The sequence below is a fragment of the Populus nigra genome, chromosome 8, assembly GCF_951802175.1.
Source record: "Populus nigra chromosome 8, ddPopNigr1.1, whole genome shotgun sequence".
Taxonomy (NCBI): domain Eukaryota; kingdom Viridiplantae; phylum Streptophyta; class Magnoliopsida; order Malpighiales; family Salicaceae; genus Populus; species Populus nigra.
This window is the reverse complement of record NC_084859.1, coordinates 20009772-20030373: the sequence shown is the minus strand read 5'-3', so window position 1 is coordinate 20030373 and position 20602 is coordinate 20009772. Positions and strand designations below refer to the sequence as shown.

The 20602-nt window shown below is 36.1% G+C and overlaps 2 protein-coding genes across 3 annotated transcripts; one reads left to right on the top strand and one right to left on the bottom strand.

Moving 5' to 3' along the window:
- Positions 1-447: 447 nt before the first annotated feature.
- On the top strand, positions 448-10231 carry LOC133701458 (uncharacterized). Its single transcript, XM_062125387.1, has 18 exons — positions 448-462; positions 579-733; positions 1129-1368; positions 1627-1773; positions 1929-2007; positions 2286-2469; positions 3260-3325; positions 3902-4141; positions 4517-4723; positions 4817-5120; positions 5615-5774; positions 5922-6030; positions 6660-6795; positions 6912-6967; positions 7053-7352; positions 7445-7567; positions 8334-9023; positions 9654-10231. Exons 2-18 carry the CDS (start codon positions 604-606, stop codon positions 9822-9824), a joined length of 3342 nt encoding a protein of 1113 aa, XP_061981371.1. The 5' UTR covers positions 448-462; positions 579-603; the 3' UTR covers positions 9825-10231.
- A 1495-nt stretch (positions 10232-11726) lies between these two features.
- On the bottom strand, positions 11727-19313 carry LOC133701460 (protein LONG AFTER FAR-RED 3). Of its 2 annotated transcripts, XM_062125388.1 has the most exons (15): positions 19131-19313; positions 18883-19049; positions 18617-18718; positions 18430-18502; positions 17985-18091; positions 17770-17893; positions 16555-16749; positions 15797-15882; positions 15605-15712; positions 14020-14115; positions 13811-13909; positions 13597-13671; positions 12953-13084; positions 12703-12818; positions 11727-12092 (listed from the first exon to the last, which is right to left on the bottom strand). In XM_062125388.1, exons 1-15 carry the CDS (start codon positions 19204-19206, stop codon positions 11921-11923), a joined length of 1728 nt encoding a protein of 575 aa, XP_061981372.1. In that variant the 5' UTR covers positions 19207-19313; the 3' UTR covers positions 11727-11920. The 2 variants fall into 2 exon arrangements, with proteins under 2 accessions (XP_061981372.1, XP_061981373.1); XM_062125389.1 differs by lacking the exon at positions 19131-19313 and having other exon boundaries at positions 18617-18708; positions 18883-19023.
- Between the last annotated feature and the right edge of the window lie 1289 nt (positions 19314-20602).

Here is a 20602-nt window from a genome sequence, read left to right as displayed (position 1 = left end):
ACATCTCCTCAAAGATATATTAAAAAACCAAACTCAGTTAACTTGAAAATGTTTTTAATTACACGTTAATCCAGCCAAAACTAATTCAAATTAACTTAGTAACAATAATAAAAAATAAAAATACATTATTTTAATAAAAAAATATTTTAAGTAATATTAAAATATTTTGAATAAGATCCAAGCCATTTTTAAAAAAAAAAATAATTTTACTGTCAAACACATTTTCAACCACTTTTTAATAGACCCCGTTACTTGGTCTAGACTTCTAGTGGCGTCATCTGTTCTAGAATTATGACATATCAATGGTGCAATTGAAACTATAAATAGAAGAAGGACTAATAAAAACCGATATAAAACTTAGAGAGTCCAAAGTCGTTTGCTAAACACTTACCAAGATTTTAACTGTTTCGCAGATTTTTATCAGTTTCAGTTTCATAGTTGAAGTTCAAGTTCAGTTCCCTGGTGTACTCTTCTTTGCTTCCCTCCTCTCCCTCTCCTTCTACACTCAAGCTTAGACGATTAATGTAATGTTTTGTGTATGGTATCATTAATGTTTGATTTGTGTTGACTGTTTGTAGTGTAGTGTTGCTGTGTGCTCTAAGAATGGCTTCTTTGGTAGCACAACTGGTGTCTCCAGTGGAAACTGGACATAAAGTTTGGCAAGACCAGGCTTTTATTAAGTGGAGAAAGAGAGATCCTCATGTCACTTTGCACTGCCATGAATCTGTTGAAGGTAAAGAGAGAGAGAATGACGACTTTTAGACTCCCTTTATCTTGCAATCTTTGGTAGTACCAGCAGACATTACTCTTCTTGTTGCCTTGAATATGATGAGTGATGAATCAGTTGAATCTTTTTGTGACCTTTTATATGAGATTGAGTCTATGATTTAATCAAATGGGGTTTAACTTGACCTGGGTTGTGATATTATTTGCTTGGTTTTCAATTTGAATTTCGAAAATTTTGGTTCTTTGCATTAGCAATTGCCTTTATCTTATGTTCTTTTGAAGCCCTAAATGTATTTTGAGTTTCATTTTTTGTAGAATGGCTTGCACCTGAGTTTGCATAAGTGCTTGTATCCGGTTTAATTCTATCAGTTTGATGGAAATCTGGCTTTGTGTTGTTTATAGGATCTCTTAGATACTGGTATCAACGCAACAAAGTGGATCATTTGGTATCTAAATCTGCTGTTTGGAATGATGATGCTGTTCAAGGGGCTCTTGATTCTGCAGCCTTTTGGGTTAAGGATTTGCCTTTTGTTAAATCTTTGTCTGGCTTTTGGAGATTTTTCTTGGCTCCTGGCCCTGACAGTGTTCCTAAGAAATTTTATGACGCTGAATTTGAGGACTCAGAGTGGAACACTTTGCCTGGTAATTGCCTCTCTTTTTTCAAATGAAATCACAAAAAAAAATGAATTTTCAGGATTTTATTCTCTGGTGGTTTTCACTTTCCATGTTGTCATGATCCCACTGAAGTAGGTTCCTAGTAGATTAATCAAACATGAATAAGAACTGCAACATAAAATAATTTTCTTAATTTATCGCTGATGGATTATCTGAAATGTCTATTACTTGAACATTCTCCTTCCATGTTGATATCTTTTAACTTATTTTTGCTCACTGGAACAGTTCCTTCAAATTGGGAATTGCATGGATACGATCGGCCTATTTATGCCAATGTATTATATCCATTTCCAGTAGATCCTCCTCGTGTTCCTGATGATAATCCTACTGGATGCTACCGAACATACTTTGACATTCCTCGGGGGTGGCAAGGTAGATCAATTTGTTATGTAATAGCAGCTTTAGCTGATTATTGTTTCTCCAAATGCTTCTTTCTGCTTCCTTTTCAATATATAATTAATATAACATCAGATTCCTGGAATTTCATGTATTTATCTGTCTGCATTCTGTTAATTGGTGTATGGCAGATCGAAGGATTTTCTTGCATTTTGAAGCTGTTGATTCAGCATTCTGTGCTTGGATAAATGGGGTTGCTGTGGGATACAGGTGTCTGATGCACACCTCTTCATTCCTCTCTTTTTTCCCTTTATTTGCAACGTGACCATAACTCTGCTTCCTGTACTTTATCTTCTTAGTGTCAACTGTTTCATTAACTTTTTTATGTTTTACATACGATTTATGTGGGCAATTTATTCAATCAAATCATGTTACATCACTTATGCTATGAATTGTACAGATTAGAAAGGAATGAGGGATATTCCACAGTTTGATGAAGCTTTTACATAAAATCCAATAACAAATGTTTTATTGTTCTATCACCTCAGTCAGGATAGTAGGCTACCTGCCGAGTTTGAAATTACAGATTACTGTTATCCATGTGGTTCTGGCAAGAAGAATCTTTTAGCCGTTCAAGTCTTTAGATGGAGTGATGGGTCTTACCTTGAAGATCAAGACCATTGGTGGATGTCAGGTATTCACAGAGACGTGCTTCTTCTTTCCAAGGCTCAGGTATTCTTTTTCTCTTCAACGTTTTTGAAGTTAGCTGTTGTTTGGTTTTCGAATGAACATAATTAGGGACAGTGTTCGGAAATGGTTGGTAAACTTCATATAAAGGTTGGATGTGTTCTGCCATGTCATGTGAACGTGATTCTGTACTTGTTCTGGTGCCATATTATGGTTTCTCTTATGGTTCAGTTTTTAGTTCTCGCTAACCATGTTGTTGTATTATTTGGTATGCTACTCTTTGTTTCTAGATTAATAAGGTTAGTGATAATTAAAACATGTTAGTTAACAGACTTCAGTCAACAAACAAGTACTGTATGGTGACAAAGGACTCTCTCTGTTTTCCCATAAACCTATAAGGATGGAAGTTTTAGCCCAAAGAGGACTTGATGTTCATTTTTCTGGCATTTCCTTCTGTTTGGATGGAGCAAGGAACCACATCAGCCTCCAATGTATCTTTTTCCCAAAAGCACTTCCAAGAAAGGGTTAATGATGAGGTTTTAAAAATTGAAGGTGTCTCAAAAATGAAGCCTGTGTGCCAGCTTAGACCCTGGAAACACTAAATATCTCTAATAGTTTTTCATTATCTAACCGTACCCACCTGGAAATTTGTAAAGTGTTCATTTATGTGTATGTTTTATCTTGCTGTTGGCGAACAGTACACCTATCCGGACCACCACTATTCTGTTTCTTTTCCTATTACCTTCGTTTTTCATTATTATTCCATTTTGGGTATTTAATCTGAATTTCTATGAGTAATTTCAAATGATAAATGTAGAGAGTATTTGATATGCAGGTATTCATTGCAGACTACTTTTTCAAATCAAACCTGGCCGAGAATTTTACTTCTGCAGATATAGAGGTTGGTGGTTATTGATGACATATTAACTTGCTTCTTTTTTTTTTTGCTGTGATGAATGTAGGAAAACATACTTATTTCCATTAATTGGATGATATTGCATTAGTGTCGAGTTATGTTCACGTGATCTGAGTGAATTAGGAGTTAATACTTAAGGGTGCACCCCTTGTATCATATTACATGTTGATTTACTCTATTTGGCTCCCATCTTTTATGGAACGGTTTGATAATATTCCTCAAGTGATGCTGTTTTTGGCTGGCTGGGGAAGAAATGGGGGTTGGGATATCTAATGTTATACTTTTCTGGCCATCTTCTGCAGCTGACCATAATTTCTTATCCATGGCTGTTTTCCTCTGGAACTGTTCATTATCCTTTCTTCTTTCTTTTTGCTAGCTTGTAAGTATACCCTATTGGTAAATGGGAAGAGAATACCCTAGTATCATCTCATTTTTGTCACGGTTCAATTGTTTTCTTATAATTTAATGTGAAGTGATAAATGTAATATCTTTGGCTATTGTTCTTGAACTAAATAGTCCGGGGGAGAAAAATTTGAGTTTGTTTATGTGCTTACCATTCAGGTTGAAGTGAAAATAGAAAGTGCTCTAGAAATTCCTAGAGACAAAATTTTTGACAACTTTACCATAGAAGCCGCATTATATGACACCGGAAGCTGGTACAACAGTGAAGAATCTCCTGATCTGCTTTCATCCAATGTGGCCAATTTAAAGCTCACTCACTCCCCTATGGGAATTCTAGGATTTCTGGGTAATTTCCTTGAAGGGAAACTCGAAAAGCCCAAGCTTTGGTCTGCAGAGCAGGTGAGGAACCTCAATTCACTGGGATTTGCTGGAAACTTGATATGTTACACAATTTAATTTTACCATATTCTTGTTGGCTGTTCGATGAAATGATATTTTATTCTGTAGTTTTCATTCAGGTAGTTGTTTGAAGCATAAGCATATAGATCACCTGAGCAAAGTGTTGTTAAGAAGTTTGAAGGAATGAAAACTGTGCTTTTCCGATTTATTTTCCATATAATTTATGGGCCTTTCACATTTCAACGAGTGTTTTTAGATTTATGAATACTCACATTTTTCAAGAGATTCTGGCATTTCTCCCTCACCTCACTGTTCTTCATATGACAATCATCACCTGATGTCATGGATTTTGGTGTTTGCTTGTTTCTTCCACAGCCAAACTTGTACATTCTTGTTCTCTCCCTCAAAGATGCAACTGGGCAAGTAGTTGACTGTGAATCATGCCTAGTAGGCATAAGACAAATATCAAAGGCTCCAAAACAGCTACTTGTTAACGAGTGTCCAGTTATAATAAGAGGTGTGAACAGGCATGAACATCATCCACGTGTGGGGAAGACAAATATAGAGTCGTGTATGATTAAGGTCACACTCTGCTCTTTCCTTACTCATTAGTTTCCTCTGCTTTCTTGGTTGGCAGTATTATAATGGAGTTATTGTCTATTCTTCTGCTTACAGGATCTGGTTCTAATGAAGCAAAACAATATGAATGCTGTGAGGAACAGTCATTATCCCCAACATCCTCGTTGGTATGAGTTGTGCGATCTTTTTGGCTTGTATATGATAGATGAAGCCAACATTGAGACACATGGTTTTCATCTTTGCGAACATCTGAAGCATCCTACTCAGGAACAAAGTTGGGCTGCTGCTATGATGGATCGTGTGATAAGCATGGTGGAGAGGGACAAAAATCATGCATGCATAATTTCTTGGTCTTTAGGAAATGAGTCCTCATATGGACCTAATCATTCTGCTGCAGCCGGTATATATACCTTTTTGTATATATCTTTGAGATGGTTTCTATTTGAGACACATACAGAAATCTAAGCAATTACAATATTTATCATACATATATGGTTGTTGGTTCTACTTCTGTTTCCATTTTTCACATATATCATAGATTTTTAGCTGGTGTCAGATCATACTTATTGTGTTTCGTGTGAGACTTGAGCATGTGTGCTCTATTTTAGATGTCTTGGCACTCAACAATGTGTAGACACACTAATTTTCATTTTCTTTTTACATTGCATGAATTTAAGCTTCTCATTTATTCACAAGGAAAGACATTGAAACTGTGAAATGGTTTGCTAAAAACCAATGTGGTGGCCTCCGACAATTGAAAGTTTATATGGATAACAGATCATTTAAGTTAAATCTTTTATTAGGTTGATAGTGTTGTTAGAAGTTGGATAGTGTTGTTAGAAGACTTGAAGTTTTACATAAACAATACCTTAAATTTTTTTGTTCTTTTATTAGGTTGGATTCGTGAAAGGGACCCCTCACGGCTGGTGCACTATGAAGGAGGTGGATCCAGAACGACATCCACTGATATCATCTGCCCAATGTATATGCGTGTTTGGGACATAGTGAAGATTGCAAAAGACCCAACTGAACCACGCCCTTTGATATTGTGCGAGTATGTTACCTCTGTTCTTCTATACGAGTTACATTGACCCCTTAACTGTTCTTAGATGTCTTAATTACACCGTGTAGTGCATCTGTTAATCATGGGAGTAACTCCATTTTCTCTATTTATATGTCCTTGTGGTATTCAAATTGGCAGGTATTCACATGCAATGGGGAATAGCAGTGGGAACATACGTGAATATTGGGACGCAATTGATAGCACATTTGGTCTCCAAGGCGGCTTTATTTGGGAGTGGGTTGACCAGGTTTAGAATCCTTTATACTCTTAAGAAACATGGAAAAGTATCAAATTGATGAGCGAAATTGGTTTTCTGCCATCCTGGGCTTACCTAAAATCTTTACCTCTTATTTTGAAAACCATCCACAACTTACAATAACAATCTTTTGCTCTTAAGAATGGTCCACCCTACCACACAGCATAATTTTAAAATATAGAATGAAGACTAAGATGTCTATTTAAAAATATAGCTTATTGAGATTCTATAAAAACTGCAGTAGCAGTGATTGGAAATATAAAAAAAATTCTGGTATAGTTTTAGTTTTCACGTTTCCTAGGCAGAAAATGTATATAAATGAAAAATCTGAATATAAGCCTCTAGGAATTTTCTTGCAACAGGCTCAGCAGATTGACAAACTTGAGAGTCGTATATAATTCATACAATAAACTATGATACTTGCATGCAGAAAAGGAAGAGCTGTGGCATGTTGAAATCTAAAATGTTTAGTTCCCCATGATTAACATAAGAAACTATCTTGGTATTTGCGTGATAAAGACCTTGAACATTTGTCAATTAAATATACCAATTTATTTTTGAGAAAGATATTTCAAATCTCTTCTTATTTATCAAATCAAGTATTTGCTTTTCAACTGTAGGCGTTATTGAAGGAAAGTGGAGATGGTAGAAAACACTGGGCTTATGGAGGTGACTTTGGGGATACACCTAATGATCTGAACTTTTGTCTTAATGGTCTTACATGGCCAGATCGTACTCCTCATCCTGCATTAGAAGGTAAATTTATTCTTCTCATAATGAGTCTGCATCTACTTCCTTTTTTCCAACTTGTAAGATGATATCTAGACCTAAGTTTTGTTTGAATCATGAATCGTGTCGGTTATTGTTTGCAGAAGTTAAGTATGTTTATCAGCCAATCAAAGTTTCACTAGAGGAAAGCACAATAAAGGTACTCGCATGTTTCACCGAGCTTCTGCATTTCTCATCCTTCACTGAATCTGAATTTCACTTCTAACTGGAATTTGATTTTGCAGATAACCAACACCCATTTCTTTCAAACTACACAAGGTTTAGAGTTTAGCTGGACTGTCCACGGTGATGGATATGAACTTGGATCTGGAATTCTCTCTCTTCCACTGACAGAACCTCAGAGCAGTTACAAGTTAGAATGGGAGTCAGGTCCATGGTATCCTCTATTGGCTTCATCTTTTGCAGAAGAAATTTTTGTAACAATAACTACTAGACTCCTGCATTCCACACGTTGGGTTGAAGCTGGTCATGTTATTTCATCTACACAAATCCAGTTGCCTACCAGACAAAAGATCATGCCTCATGTAAATACTTTTCTTTTATACTTAATTGTATAATTTCATTTATCTTCAAATATTTTACAGCCATGCTTTCTGGTTTGAAAATGGCATTTCAGGTTATCAAAACTACCGATGCTAAAGTCTTTAGTGAAACTCTTGGAGATACAGTTAGAGTTAGCCAGCTGAACGTTTGGGAGATAACATGGAACATTCAGACTGGAAGTATTGAAAGCTGGACGGTTAGTATTGCATTTATGAAGTGTCCTCAATATCATATTTAGTTCATTGAAGCTAGAAACATAAATACATGAATTTTTAGTTTTCTCTGTTCTTTTGATGTTTCCATATACAAGTGGAGCCTAGACATATCCTAACAACTTGTACTACATGATTACTTCAATAAAAACCCTTTCACACATGGAAAACAATGTTGGCTTTCTCATGTGTGCGCCGAAACAACAGAATTTGAAATTGTAATCAAAGTAATTATAAACTACTTTTGAAATCCATCTTGGTGTTCATGTTGTTAGTTGACCTTACTAGGGCTACAATTTAAGCCAAAAAGATCTCTCTGTTTTTTAAACACAAGGTTGAGGTGTAATTTCTTTTTAATGCATGAAAGAATTATTCTCTGATACATAGCATATGAAAAAATGATGCAGAGTCTTGTTTGGTATTTCATAGGATCTGTAAAGTTCTTATTCTTTGCTGACCATGAGAAGTTTTTGGCTACACCATGTCTTTTTTTTTTTTGTCTCTACCGGGATTACCTTGTAGACATGAACAAAGCTCGGAACTCTATCTAAAGATTTCCGTTTTGAATTTCAAGTTTTCAGGTTACTTAGGAGACCTCATATAAATAAAGACTACATTATGGTTACCTAATAACTTATTATTTTTATTTTTTTTTGGAGGCAGAAGTTATATTTCATCATTGACCTTGCGCAGAGACAGGAGTTTTTAGCTTTTAAACAAAACTGAGTTTTAAAGGTGTGGTGATTGTAGGTTGGAGGAGTTCCTGTTATAAAGGAAGGCATAATCCCATGCTTCTGGAGAGCACCTACAGATAATGACAAAGGTGGAGAAAAAGACAGTTATTACTCCCGGTGGAAAGCAGCTGGTATTGATAGCCTTGTATTTCAGACAAAAAGTTGTTCTGTGAAGAGCACAACCGACAATCTTGTGAAAATAGAGGTCATTTATGTTGGTGTCCCAAGTTGTGAGGAACGCTCCTTATCTGAATCTACAAATGCAACAGCTTTAATCACAGTTAATATGATCTACACAATTTATAGTTCTGGGGACTTGATTATTGAATGCAATGCAATTCCAAGTTCTGAGCTTCCACCTTTGCCTCGAGTGGGAGTTGAATTGCACTTGGAAAAATCAGTGGATCAGATTAAATGGTATGGAAGAGGGCCATTTGAATGTTATCCAGATAGAAAAGCAGCAGCCCATGTTGGGGTCTATGAGCAGAATGTGGGTGACATGCATGTTCCTTACATTGTCCCTGGAGAATGTTCTGGTAGAGCAGATGTTAGATGGGTGACATTTCAGAACAAGGATGGAGTAGGCATATTTGCTTCAACTTATGGCAGCTCCCCACCTATGCAAATGAGTGCTAGTTACTACTCCACAGCAGAACTTGACCGAGCGACACACCATGAAGAACTCGTTCAAGGAAATGATATTGAGGTGAATTATACTACTGGGATTTCATTCGTTGAATCTATATCTGATTAAGCTACAAAGCATTCATGTTTTGGACTGGTCAGATGCATGTTGCTAATGCCTTCACCATATCAAGAACAGTGAAAGTAAAGTTAAATTAGATTTTCTATTATGACTTGCCATTCTTTCTTCCTGTCAAATCACTCACATGTCATATCCGTATAGAAAATGCAAGTCACTGAAACAGAAGGCAAAGGAGAGAAAATGGTTTGCTTAAATCTTTCTTATAATGTCTATCCGAGGTATTACTGACCATCTAGAGTGACCATAATACTAAATTTTGTGCTGTCAATTACCTTTTGAATTTGACACTCTATAACTATTCTCTAACCTTGACATGCTTGCATGGCCATGTGCTATTTGTGATACAGTATTATTCTACTCAATCTAGGGCGCTTAAAATGGTCATCAGATTTCTAAGTTAACGTTTCCTCTACAAAATTTATGTTCTGGAGAATGAGTTGTGCTCTAGTTGACATTTGTTGTTGGTGTATTTTCGCTGCTGCTTGGTTACCTTGCTTGTTTTCTTTCTCATGCTGCTATCATGTCATATGTCTTGGATTAAGTATTCAAGTTAATGTGTTTGGATTGCAGGTGCATCTTGACCACAAACATATGGGATTGGGTGGAGATGATAGCTGGTCACCATGTGTCCATGACAAGTATCTAGTTCCTGCTGTGCCGTGCTCCTTTTCTATCAGGTTGTGTCCAATTACTGCAGCTACATCTGGCCTTGAGATATACAAATCCCAGTTTCAGAACTAATCGAGCGCAACTTGTTTTATCACAAGAGACTTGAATCGAGAATAATAATGTAGATGTCCATCTCTAAGAATAAGATGTCATCCATGAGATCACGATTTGTTAGGTTAGACTTGCATCTAATGCAGAGCTGGTTGAGTGGTAAGCTGCACATTAATGTAGTTTCCTCAAGTTATTTTCCCTGTTGTATAGGTCCACCGATCCTTGTTCTAAAGCCATTAGCTTCAATTCCTCCATCCTAGAGTGAGTGGGTTTGATTTCAGATTCAGGACTGAAACAAAGGCAGTTGTCCTTTTTGACAAGGATAGACTCCTGAGACAAGCCATGTTTCCAATTGCATTTGAAGTTCACCTTGTAATTTGTTGTGTTCCAATACCTCAAAGGAACTTATATTTGGTGATTGACGGTAATTAATGACCGAAGAGATGGAGATGAAAGCATATAAGTAAATGTCGGAAATTTTTAGAGTGAATTTAAGACAAAAGGACATGTCTTCATCTTATTATGAGATATCAACCAAACGCTAAATATGATATGAGATTAAGTTCAAACTAAACACCATGTAAAAAGATAAACATGATACCTTCTCCCCCTTCTCCCCGAAGCTGTAACTACTAATTTTTTGTTCTCGCTCTCTTTTGAAGATCCTCTTAAAAGGGTTTTTTCGTTGCCTTTTGCATCACTTCTACCTTTTTCTTCTGCACAGCTTCTTTCTTTGTTATTTGAGAGCTTGAATCGTACTGGCAAGCCAGTTTCAACATCAGCTCCCTCCCAAACTGTTCGGCGTTAAGTATTCCACAGCATCAGCAGGAGTCCTGTTAATTTCTTCTGACAATGCCTTGATCTTATCAAACAAAGCATGTGATTCAATATGCAAACAATTCTTTGCCAAAATCTCGAATCCCTCGAATTTGCATTGTGACAGCTCAATGTGTTGGTCTATTCTACCTCTTCTAATGAAAGCTGGATCAAGTGTCTTTATGATTTTTTGTGCCTTTCGACTTTCGATCTTTGCCCCGTAAGATCGAGCGAGCAATCAATATCCTCAATGAAAACAATAGCCTTACTTGATATATCAGTCAAAAGCTTTCTTCGCAAAGTGTATTGTCCTTAACCGACGTCATGGCTGCAATCATGCTCGATTGCATAGTCCATAGAGAAGAAGATAATTCTTTACCAGTCTTTGCATAATACTCTTTCCCTTCCCTGGATGCGACCAGCTCACTGATGATCCCCTCCTCCTTTGTATCAATTGCAATGGTATCAAAGTTGTTGGATGATAAAAACTACATGGCTCCACAAGTTGCTCCTGTAGCTCCACCAACTATCACTCGGATTATTGTATAAAGCCCGAGTTTTCAATTTCGAGCTTCGATTTCCTCGCCTCTCTCATCACAAACTTCAAGTATTCCCTTTTTTATTTGTTCAATAAGAGGTCGCTGTATCTTGGAGGTAGTCCTTCCTTACTATTCACTGAAACTCGAATCTGTTTCACTGAAGGAAGCTACCGAAAGCGCAATCGCTAAATCGAAGTGTTTTTTAATAAAAATGTATTGTGCTTTCTTTAAAAAAATGAGCGTAGAACTCCCTTGAAGTTGTAGGGTAATAAGATTTGGACTTGGTTAGAGGGGTGATGGATGAAAAGAAAACAACTTGACCTCGACAACCTCGACATCAAACACATGAACCAAAACCTCGTTCTCATCGACGCCGAAGACAAGAGATTGTGATTTCTTACCAGGTGCACCATGGAGATGCGCAGCGTGATCAGTGGACTTGGAACCAAGGCACGATTCGATGGCAACGTAAGCTTCATTACGCCTAAAAAAGATTTGGATCTGGGTATTCATTGGCCTTGCATGGTGTTTCTGTATAGATAGGGAAGCAAGGGGTTGACTTTGGAAATTGAGTCTGAAACAGAGAGGAATACGCATACAAGGAGATTATTAATTACAAACACCTTATATCATCAATCATATGACATTTCTTTGCACCATGGTCTTCATCCCACTTAAAAGATGCTACTGAGCAATGCCCTAATTTACCAGGTCCCGTCTCGATAAGAATGTTCTTTGCCTACGATATGAAGCTATACACTTTCAAGGATATGCCTGTACACCAGCAACATATGTGGCCTCAACTGTCACGGATCCTTCGGCCAAGTCATCCAATGTACTGGTGGACAGAATGACAAAATCTGCCAGTTTTCCAGGAGATAAGGATCCCAATTCACTGTCCAGAAAGCATGCATAGGCAGCTGAAATAGTGTGCCTGCCATGGTGATCGTGTGAGTTCACAGGTGAAATCATAGTAACAAAGTTAGATAAAAGTTGTCAGGGATGGACAAAAGTTTCTGATAGAGCAACGCAACCCGCGCTGATATGACTATAAAATAAACCAGAGTGAAAAACAAACGAAAGCTTAGGACAAATCAGAGCTTTAAGAAGAAAAAGCATGTCTTAGGCCAGCACGTTTGAAGAAAGACACTGAGCATGCTTGCACAAGAAAGCGAGAACTCCAAATACTAAAAAGATAGCAAGACCAAACATGCGCATCCAAACAATAGTTGGCCACTGAATTGAACTGCTAAATTTAACCACCTTGTTCAAGGCATTCAGCAGTGATGATCTTTTTTTACTAAAACAGTTCTAGATATTAATCTGCTACGAAGGGCCATCAAGGATGCGCCTTTGTTAAATATGCTTACTGACTGGGTCATTAGGATCCACATGCATAAAAATTCCAGTTCCAACACACAATATCTAGCAAATCAAAAAAGAAGAAGTAAACTTCCTCTATATACTTAATAAATCAGAACAGACAAGCATAGCACATCAAGAAGGAGATAAGTATTAGGAGATAATATTTCAGTATTGCTTACGCAATTAATGCATCATTCAGTGAAAGGCATTCAGATGATATCCAAGCATTTTTCCAGCCATCGGGTATTCTTTTCATTGCTGTTTTGATGCTTCCTACAGGATTGATGTTTGCAACCTGAAACAACATTAATATTTGTCAGGAATTTTGCCAAGTACACTGCTCAGAACAGATATTGTGATCTTAAGATAACAGTTTAACTGAAGCAAATACACCATTCAGAACAGATACTATAGTTCTATAATACTTACAGGCCAGTCAGAACCCAAAGCCAACCGAGCATTGCTAGCAAGAAGCGAGTGGAAAAGGTAAGATCCCTGCTGGGCCCTATCCACCCCAAGCTTTTTTGCAGCGGAATCAGCATCATCAAGAAGGTGATCTGGCTGTTGATAATTATCATATGATTCATGTCATGAAACAGTAACACTCTCACCAGAAAATTTGAGGATAGAAAGGGGGGGGGGGAATGAACCTTAGCTATTCTAATATAATGGTATAAAGTATGAATGGACTTTTTTAAACTACCACTTAAGTTTATAAGATTATGAACCCAATACCAGTGCTTGAACGAGACAATATTCAAGTAGTTAATTGCAATTGTCACTTCATCTTCTTAAAAAAGCTATTGGTGCTTTTCACAGACCATGGAAAGCAAATGGATAGCATATTTTTCCTGCTTTATTTCTACTAATAAATTAAACTACATCACATCCTTGTTATCTTGGAAATGTGGAACTCCCATTACCATCCACCCTTACCCCTTCAGTTAACTAATTCTCAATTTTCAGCCACAAAACAGCCCCTTTACCCTCAAGCAATACCCTTTCACATCCTAATTCAATCTACAAAACTTAATATAAACAATTGAAAGCTGAAGGATAAATTGATGGAAAACCTGTACTGAAGCAACAACCCCTTGCTCACCAAATCTGGCAGCCATTCCAGGTGCCAGATGCTGGGCATGCTCGATCTGAAATATTTTTGTCCATCGTGAAAAGCAACAATGAGTGAATGTTAAATGGAAATGATATTCTGCTGCCTTAACATTCTAAGGAGAGAACAAGTTAATCCCTAGGTGAACCTTTTTCATTTTGAGCAATGAACTTTACCCTAAATCTTCTATCTCTCATTCCATTTGTTAAAGCAACTGATCTGTACATCTCCAGGACCATCTCATTTGCTCGATCACCTATAGCATGAATTGCCACCTGAAACAAATTTTGAAGTAAACCTTGAAACTTACTGGATAGAAATGAAAGCAGTGAACGTGTATACAGATACAGGCATGTTCAGGTGCTGTGATAGGACAAGGCCACACCTGAAGTCCAAGTTTATCAGATGCTGCTGTCATGTTGAAAAGACTCTCCGGATCAGTCACTTGTAAGCCATAGTTGTGAGGCTCATCAGCATATGGCTAGAAATTGGAAAAACTTGTTACTGGACAATTGATTGAAATGAAAGAAAAAAAATTCGCTCAAATTCAAATACAAACACCCAAGTTTCACGCGCTCCACTAACTAATTACAAAACACATAGGTTACGAACTTATTTTGGGCTCACCAACTTCAACCAGGCCTTTCACGAGAAGAAATAAAGATCTTAGCCACAGGATCTATATTTTAGATTGTTTGGAGAAAAAGTCAACCCCCTTAGCGGCATTCGTGAATAAAGTTCAATCTCTCCATTATAATAAGCAATTGAAATTCGATAATGAGTTGCATTATCAACTTTAAAACCCTTCACCTTTTGAGCATTAACCACTGATACAAACAGGCAAAGGCTTGCTTGAGGCTACATAAAGTACAGAGCAGTTTGGCAAAGGCATTTTCCAAGCTCAAATAACTGCACAGTTCATAGTTTTTCTTTTCTTTTCTTTTTTCCTTTGCTTGCTAAGTTTGTAGATGGCATTTTATATACTGCTTTGGAAAAGGAAAGGTAGCTAGTTTAGAATTCCGTCTATAAGAGTTTTGATAATTGGAAAGAATTCCTTAGCCCTATAAAAGAAAAGTAGAGTCCATAAAATACCGTATCACAGGAAAAATAATAACTTAATCTGAGAAATGGGAAAAAAAACAGAGGGAGATAATATCAAGTATGAACAAAAAAGATCAGGTCATTCACCTTTCTTCTTTTGGCTGGGAACCAAGACAAACATTAGTGAGAAAGGACAAACTAGAAGTGGATAATAAATTTCATGGTAATGGCAGCGGGAAAATCTGGTAAACAAGGGTAAAGCATAAGACAACCAAATGCAGCGATCCTTTTGACATACAATGAAATTCCGAGCTTCAAAATTAACAGCACACTGAACTTCTTTGCCATTCACAGATATTTTGTTTTCCTAACATATGCTAACATGTGTGGATCTTATTCAACAACCAATGTTCTTTTTTATTATTATTATTATTATGTCACTTGTGTAACAACTAGTGAGTTTCTCCCCATCCTCCTGTTTGTGTGCTATACATCACAGGCTAAGAAAAGGCAACTCATACCAATAAGAAACGTGGTTATTAGAAGCCTTCATGCATCATTTCCTAATCCAAAAACTGAGTATTCTCTCAATGTGTTTGCATTAAATCTTAGCACGTCTCTCAATGTGTTTGCATTAAATCTTAGCACAGTCACCCATTCATGCCTTACCCAGCTAGATCAGACAAAGGAAGAATAGGAAGGAAATGATAAATCCATCTTTTCAATATCACACCGTGTCCTTGTATGCAAATCAAACAGGATAAGATTAAGTTATCTGGAAGAATGTCCAAGCTCATCTCATCTTGCTCTACACACTAAAATAGTTGCAGCAGACATCAATGCCATATATTAGGCCAGGGAATTTAAGACCTCAAACCTGACAAAATCAAAATAAAACATGAATGGAAACAAAGTATTTTAATCCTCACCTCAAAGAAAAATGCACTATTAGAACCTAAAGATCCATCAGCAAATGCCTTAACACCACCCAAATAAATCCAATCGCTAAGTGCTCGTCCTGTCTTCTTGATAAGCTCCTGGGAGTAAACAAGACCTTCATGAATAAGGGCAAAAATAGAGAGAACTAGAACACCAGCTGTGGGTAAAAATAGAATCCATACAAGAAGTCGTGACCATGTTTCCATTGGAAAAAATAAGCAAACCCTAATAATCATCTTCCCAGAAGAATCAGCCCATTGATAAACATCTGTTGAAATGACAAAAAGAATCAGGTAAAGGAACAGGAAATTCAAAAGCATTATAATTTTGCTCTAAGAGTTCATACAAAGGAACCAAATGGAAGATTCAGTGTTCTTTGATCCATGTCATTCCTTTTTCTGCAGAGAAATTTTTTTTCTTTTCCGAAACTTGACAACAGAAAAGTTAGGATTAGTTTTTCTGAAAATTTTCAATAAAAAATCGGTACCGAGTAGAATATACAGAGGAACAAACTCTCATATAAACAAGGAAAAGCTCTTTCAGAACCATTCCAGCCTCATTTTCAGAAACAAGTTTTATGAGAAAGAAATTTGAAAATAAATCAACCATGGCGTTCTTGCAAACGAAACGCCAGACTGAGTCCTACTCTTACATAGATGAAAGAAAGGAACAAGACATGTGCAACCAATTAATGGCCCTTTCCATTATATTGTGCACTATTTTTATATCAGTTTTTATTGGATCTCTCATTTTTGTTCCCAATAAGAAAGGTAAAAATCTCCTTTGCAGATCACAATCCAGGTTAGTAAATTGTAGGCACAATAAGGGAACCATTTTTTTCTAAAAACAATGTTCCATGTTCAAGGCATGATCCAGAATAAAATGCAATTATATAATTCAATTCCACAGGCATCCAACACTCCAAAAGTTGTAGCTGAACCTGAAAGATCCTCCCAGGACTGTTCGACGCTTGCTCCAGGAAAATATCGCCCAAAATCAACAACAGTTGTCACACCCCTCGTCAAGGCAAGGTTGCTGGCTCTCAGAAAAGCCTCCCTCCTTTCATCCACTGAGACCTCTGGAATCGAGGGGAGGACAAGTTTCATTGCAGCATCAATCAACAATCCTGTAGGTTCTGCATGATGATAGGGACAAAAATAATTAGCGAGCACATTAGATACTAAATATTTAACATTGCAACAAAATCTACAATAAAGTTCCAATCATAGATTGCATACATTCCAAATTATTACCGGATATATGACACTCATTTCTTTTGCAGTGCATTTCAGTCAAGATGCACCCTACCCTACACTCCCCTCCCCAAAGGGTAAAGAGAGATACCTTGTGCAGTTGCGACTGCATAAACCCTGGTCCTCTGTACATTCACACATGATGTCTATAAACACACATGAATTGCAGAGAGGACTGAGATTTATGTGCAGCTGCACTTAGCACAGAGTAAAGGTAGATAAGAACTAAGTTTGAATCCAAAGGTATCAACAAAAGTTAAATATAACCTCCATAGGTAAATCAGACACAAAGGGGTTGTTCAGAAACAGAGTGATACTCCATTTTTTTTGGAAAACTAGAGTCAAAAATAGAAAACTAGAACTTACTATTCAAATGCAATATTTCTCTATTCAGAAAACTAGGAAAACTAGTTTTTCAAATTTATACAAAGTTTGTAACACATATTTTAGAGGTTCTCCATAATTTTTCTTTACAAGTTTTCCTCCAAATAAAGAAAATACATGAACATTACATTTTTTTTCTTTTATATACAAGCATTTTTTAGCAATGAAAAAAATTATTTTTTTTAATATTTTACAATTAGATTATCACAAATACAAAAAATTAAGATGACTATTATAAATTTTGGTTTTGATTTCTATGAAAAATAGTTGTAATCTTGATTATTTTTTTTCGATGCAAAAATTTGTTTTCGTTTTCTATAAATGAACATGTTTTCCAATTTTCTATTGGAAATGGAAAAGGAGAACTGTTTTCTATTACTAAACACACCCGAAACCTCTCGGCAATATCAGCCAATATGGCACAGACAGTGAAGGGCTCGGCATACAGCTATGAAGTAAATCAAAAGTACTTCATGCATTTCTGAAGCGTCATTACATGGTGACAAAACTAACCATACCTCCATGGGTAGATTTTGCAATGGTTCCACCATTGGGATCAATCGATGAATTATTAATACCAGCCAATTTCAGTGCCAATGAATTAGCCAAGCCCATATGACCATCCATCCTTGTTAACCAAACCTGTAGAACCATATCTTAAGTAAAGAACATGAGATTGTGATTGCTAATATTCATAAAAGTAATAAACCTCTATTAAGTTAGGGCTTCTCACAGGATTATCTGCTGTAAAATCATCAAGCCAAGAAGCCATTGGTAATTCTCCTCCCCACAAATCATTGTTCCATCCACCACCCAACACCCAGGAACCTTGTTTTACATCTGAAACAGTTTGTTTGCACGCAATCACGTCAAAAAGAATTCTAAGATTCAACAAATTAAAAAGTGAATCATCCCAGTCACATAATCTCTAATCCCTCTTACATGGATTCACCTTCTAGACAGCTATCCTTACGTAGAAAAACTGTAATTCATCATTCTACAGGTAACAAGAAATGTACTTTAAAACATGATTATTGATTTAAGATTTCCATTAGACTCACTAATCCTTCTACACGTTAACAAACAAATTGGACAATCCAAAATCAACCATAAATCCAACAAGCTTATTTACAATCCACAGAAATCACAGCATTTTCTTAAGCAAGCATGGAAATTACTTCCTGCAGCTTCTTTAACCCTTCTCACAAACTCTTCCTTCTTATTTACACCCCGCAGCTCCACACGCCCCATCTGTTTTTCATCGATAAAAGATAGTCAAATAATCTAAACAAACAAGACTACTAATCACAAAACTCAACGCATAAATTACGAACATTTTATAATCCAGGAGGTTTAGTACAGTACCTGAAGTCCACCGGGAATTAAGTGGACATGAGAATCAATAAATCCAGGAACCAAAACTTTTCCTTCAACATTCAACTCTTTAGTTCCACCCCCTACCAAATCCTACATTTTGTTAATATATAATTAATTCTCAATTAATTTTTTAAATTCCATAAAAAAAAAAACAAGCAAACAATTATTTTTAAAAATACTTGCACTTCCAGAATTAAATTTTCACACTACTTTGTTCAGTAATTCAAAAAAGGGGAGGGGGGGGGGAGGCTAACCTGTAGAGACGAATAATTGCCAACGCGAAGAATCCTGCCGTTTTGAATAGCCATAGAATCGGCGACAGGCATAGAGGCGTCGCTAGTGAAGATAAAAGCATTCTTCACTATTAGATCGGCCGCTAATTTCTTCGTTGATAATCTTTTCAATCCCAAACTTAACCAATCTTTTCAATAAAACAGTTTCTCAGAAAACAACTTGTAAAAAAAAAAAACAGAGAGAGAGATAGAGAGAGGAGAGTGTTCACCTTGCGGTGGTATGTTCAGAGAGAGGACGGCAATGGCAAGAACGAGAGTGGCGGAGAGGAACGCGTAGCGGTTCATGCCGCTCCTCGCTAGTGCTTGTTCCTTCTTTTTTCTTATCGCTCAGTTCACACTCATACTCAGCAGAGCTAGAGGATAGACAGAGCGTTATTATTAAAATTTATATCATTTTAAAATAGTGTAAAAATAACATATCATCTGTTTTTATTTATTTTATTTCAAAATAATAACTAAATATCATCTCAATACTGTTATTATTAAACATCAAATCAATATCATAATCTGATGTGATGGCATTTAATAGCTAATGAATCGTCGTTGAAATATAAAGAAAGCATGTCATGAGAGTCATTCATTTAACCAGGCGTTGAAAAACTATACATCTTCTTGTTTTTCATGGTGATGGTCCAGGGAAGATTGAAAGCAGGATTGACGGAGAGAAAGGAGACCGACTCTCTTGTTTTTCATGGAGTTGTTAGGATGTGCTCTGCCCCTTCTTCCTTTCCTCTCTTTGCTACCAGGCGTGCCCGTTGACGTGGCAGCCACATATAATACCAATTTAGTTAAGAAAAAAAAAATTTATAAAGGTAGGACCTACTAGAAACAAAAGATGGTGCTGCAGGTTTTGTAGAATCAGCATTTTGTTGCTTCTTACGAGGGAGGGAGGAACAATAATAGAGTCATGCTTCATTGTTGTACTATTCACTAAAATAAATAGCACATTTTAATTTATTGTACCATTCACATGAATAATTTTTTAAAAAAAAAAAATCACTGTTCACATGTAAAGTTTATTTTTTTTTGAAAAACCAGTTTCATTGTTCATGTAAAAAGTTTTTTTAAAAAAAAAAAATCAGTGTAATTAATTGATTTTACTCGTACTATTCACGTGAACCTGAACAGTAATTTTTTTCTATTTTTTTTAAATTAGTTTAAAGTAAATTAAATTTGCTCGTACTGTAATCTCAATTTTATTCATGATAATATTTTACCAAATTTTATTGCACGCTCAAAAAATCATTAAAGCTGTAGTTCTTGTCGAATGAATTTTGTACGTGATGAAATTGTAATTTTTTTAAAAAAAATTGAGTTTTACTCAAAAAAATAATATTTAATATTATTTAATAACACTGCATAAATTAGAATGATATTACATAATGACGTAGTATTTATGAAATTTGATCGCAATTCCAATTATATTTTTGCCGGGTCCAATCCAGTTAAAGAAAATTCAGTTTTTATTTTTATTTTAATTGTGTTTTATTCAAAAAATTAGAAGGAGATCGCTTGATGATGTAACAAAAAATTCAATTTTTGTTGTTGCGCGCTTAAGAAACCATGGAAAATATAGTCTTTGTTGGATAAATTTTGTATGTGATGGCATTGCATATAGTTTAATGGAATAAGAAAAAATATTTGATATCAATATTATTTATTTCATGATGTAATAACAATA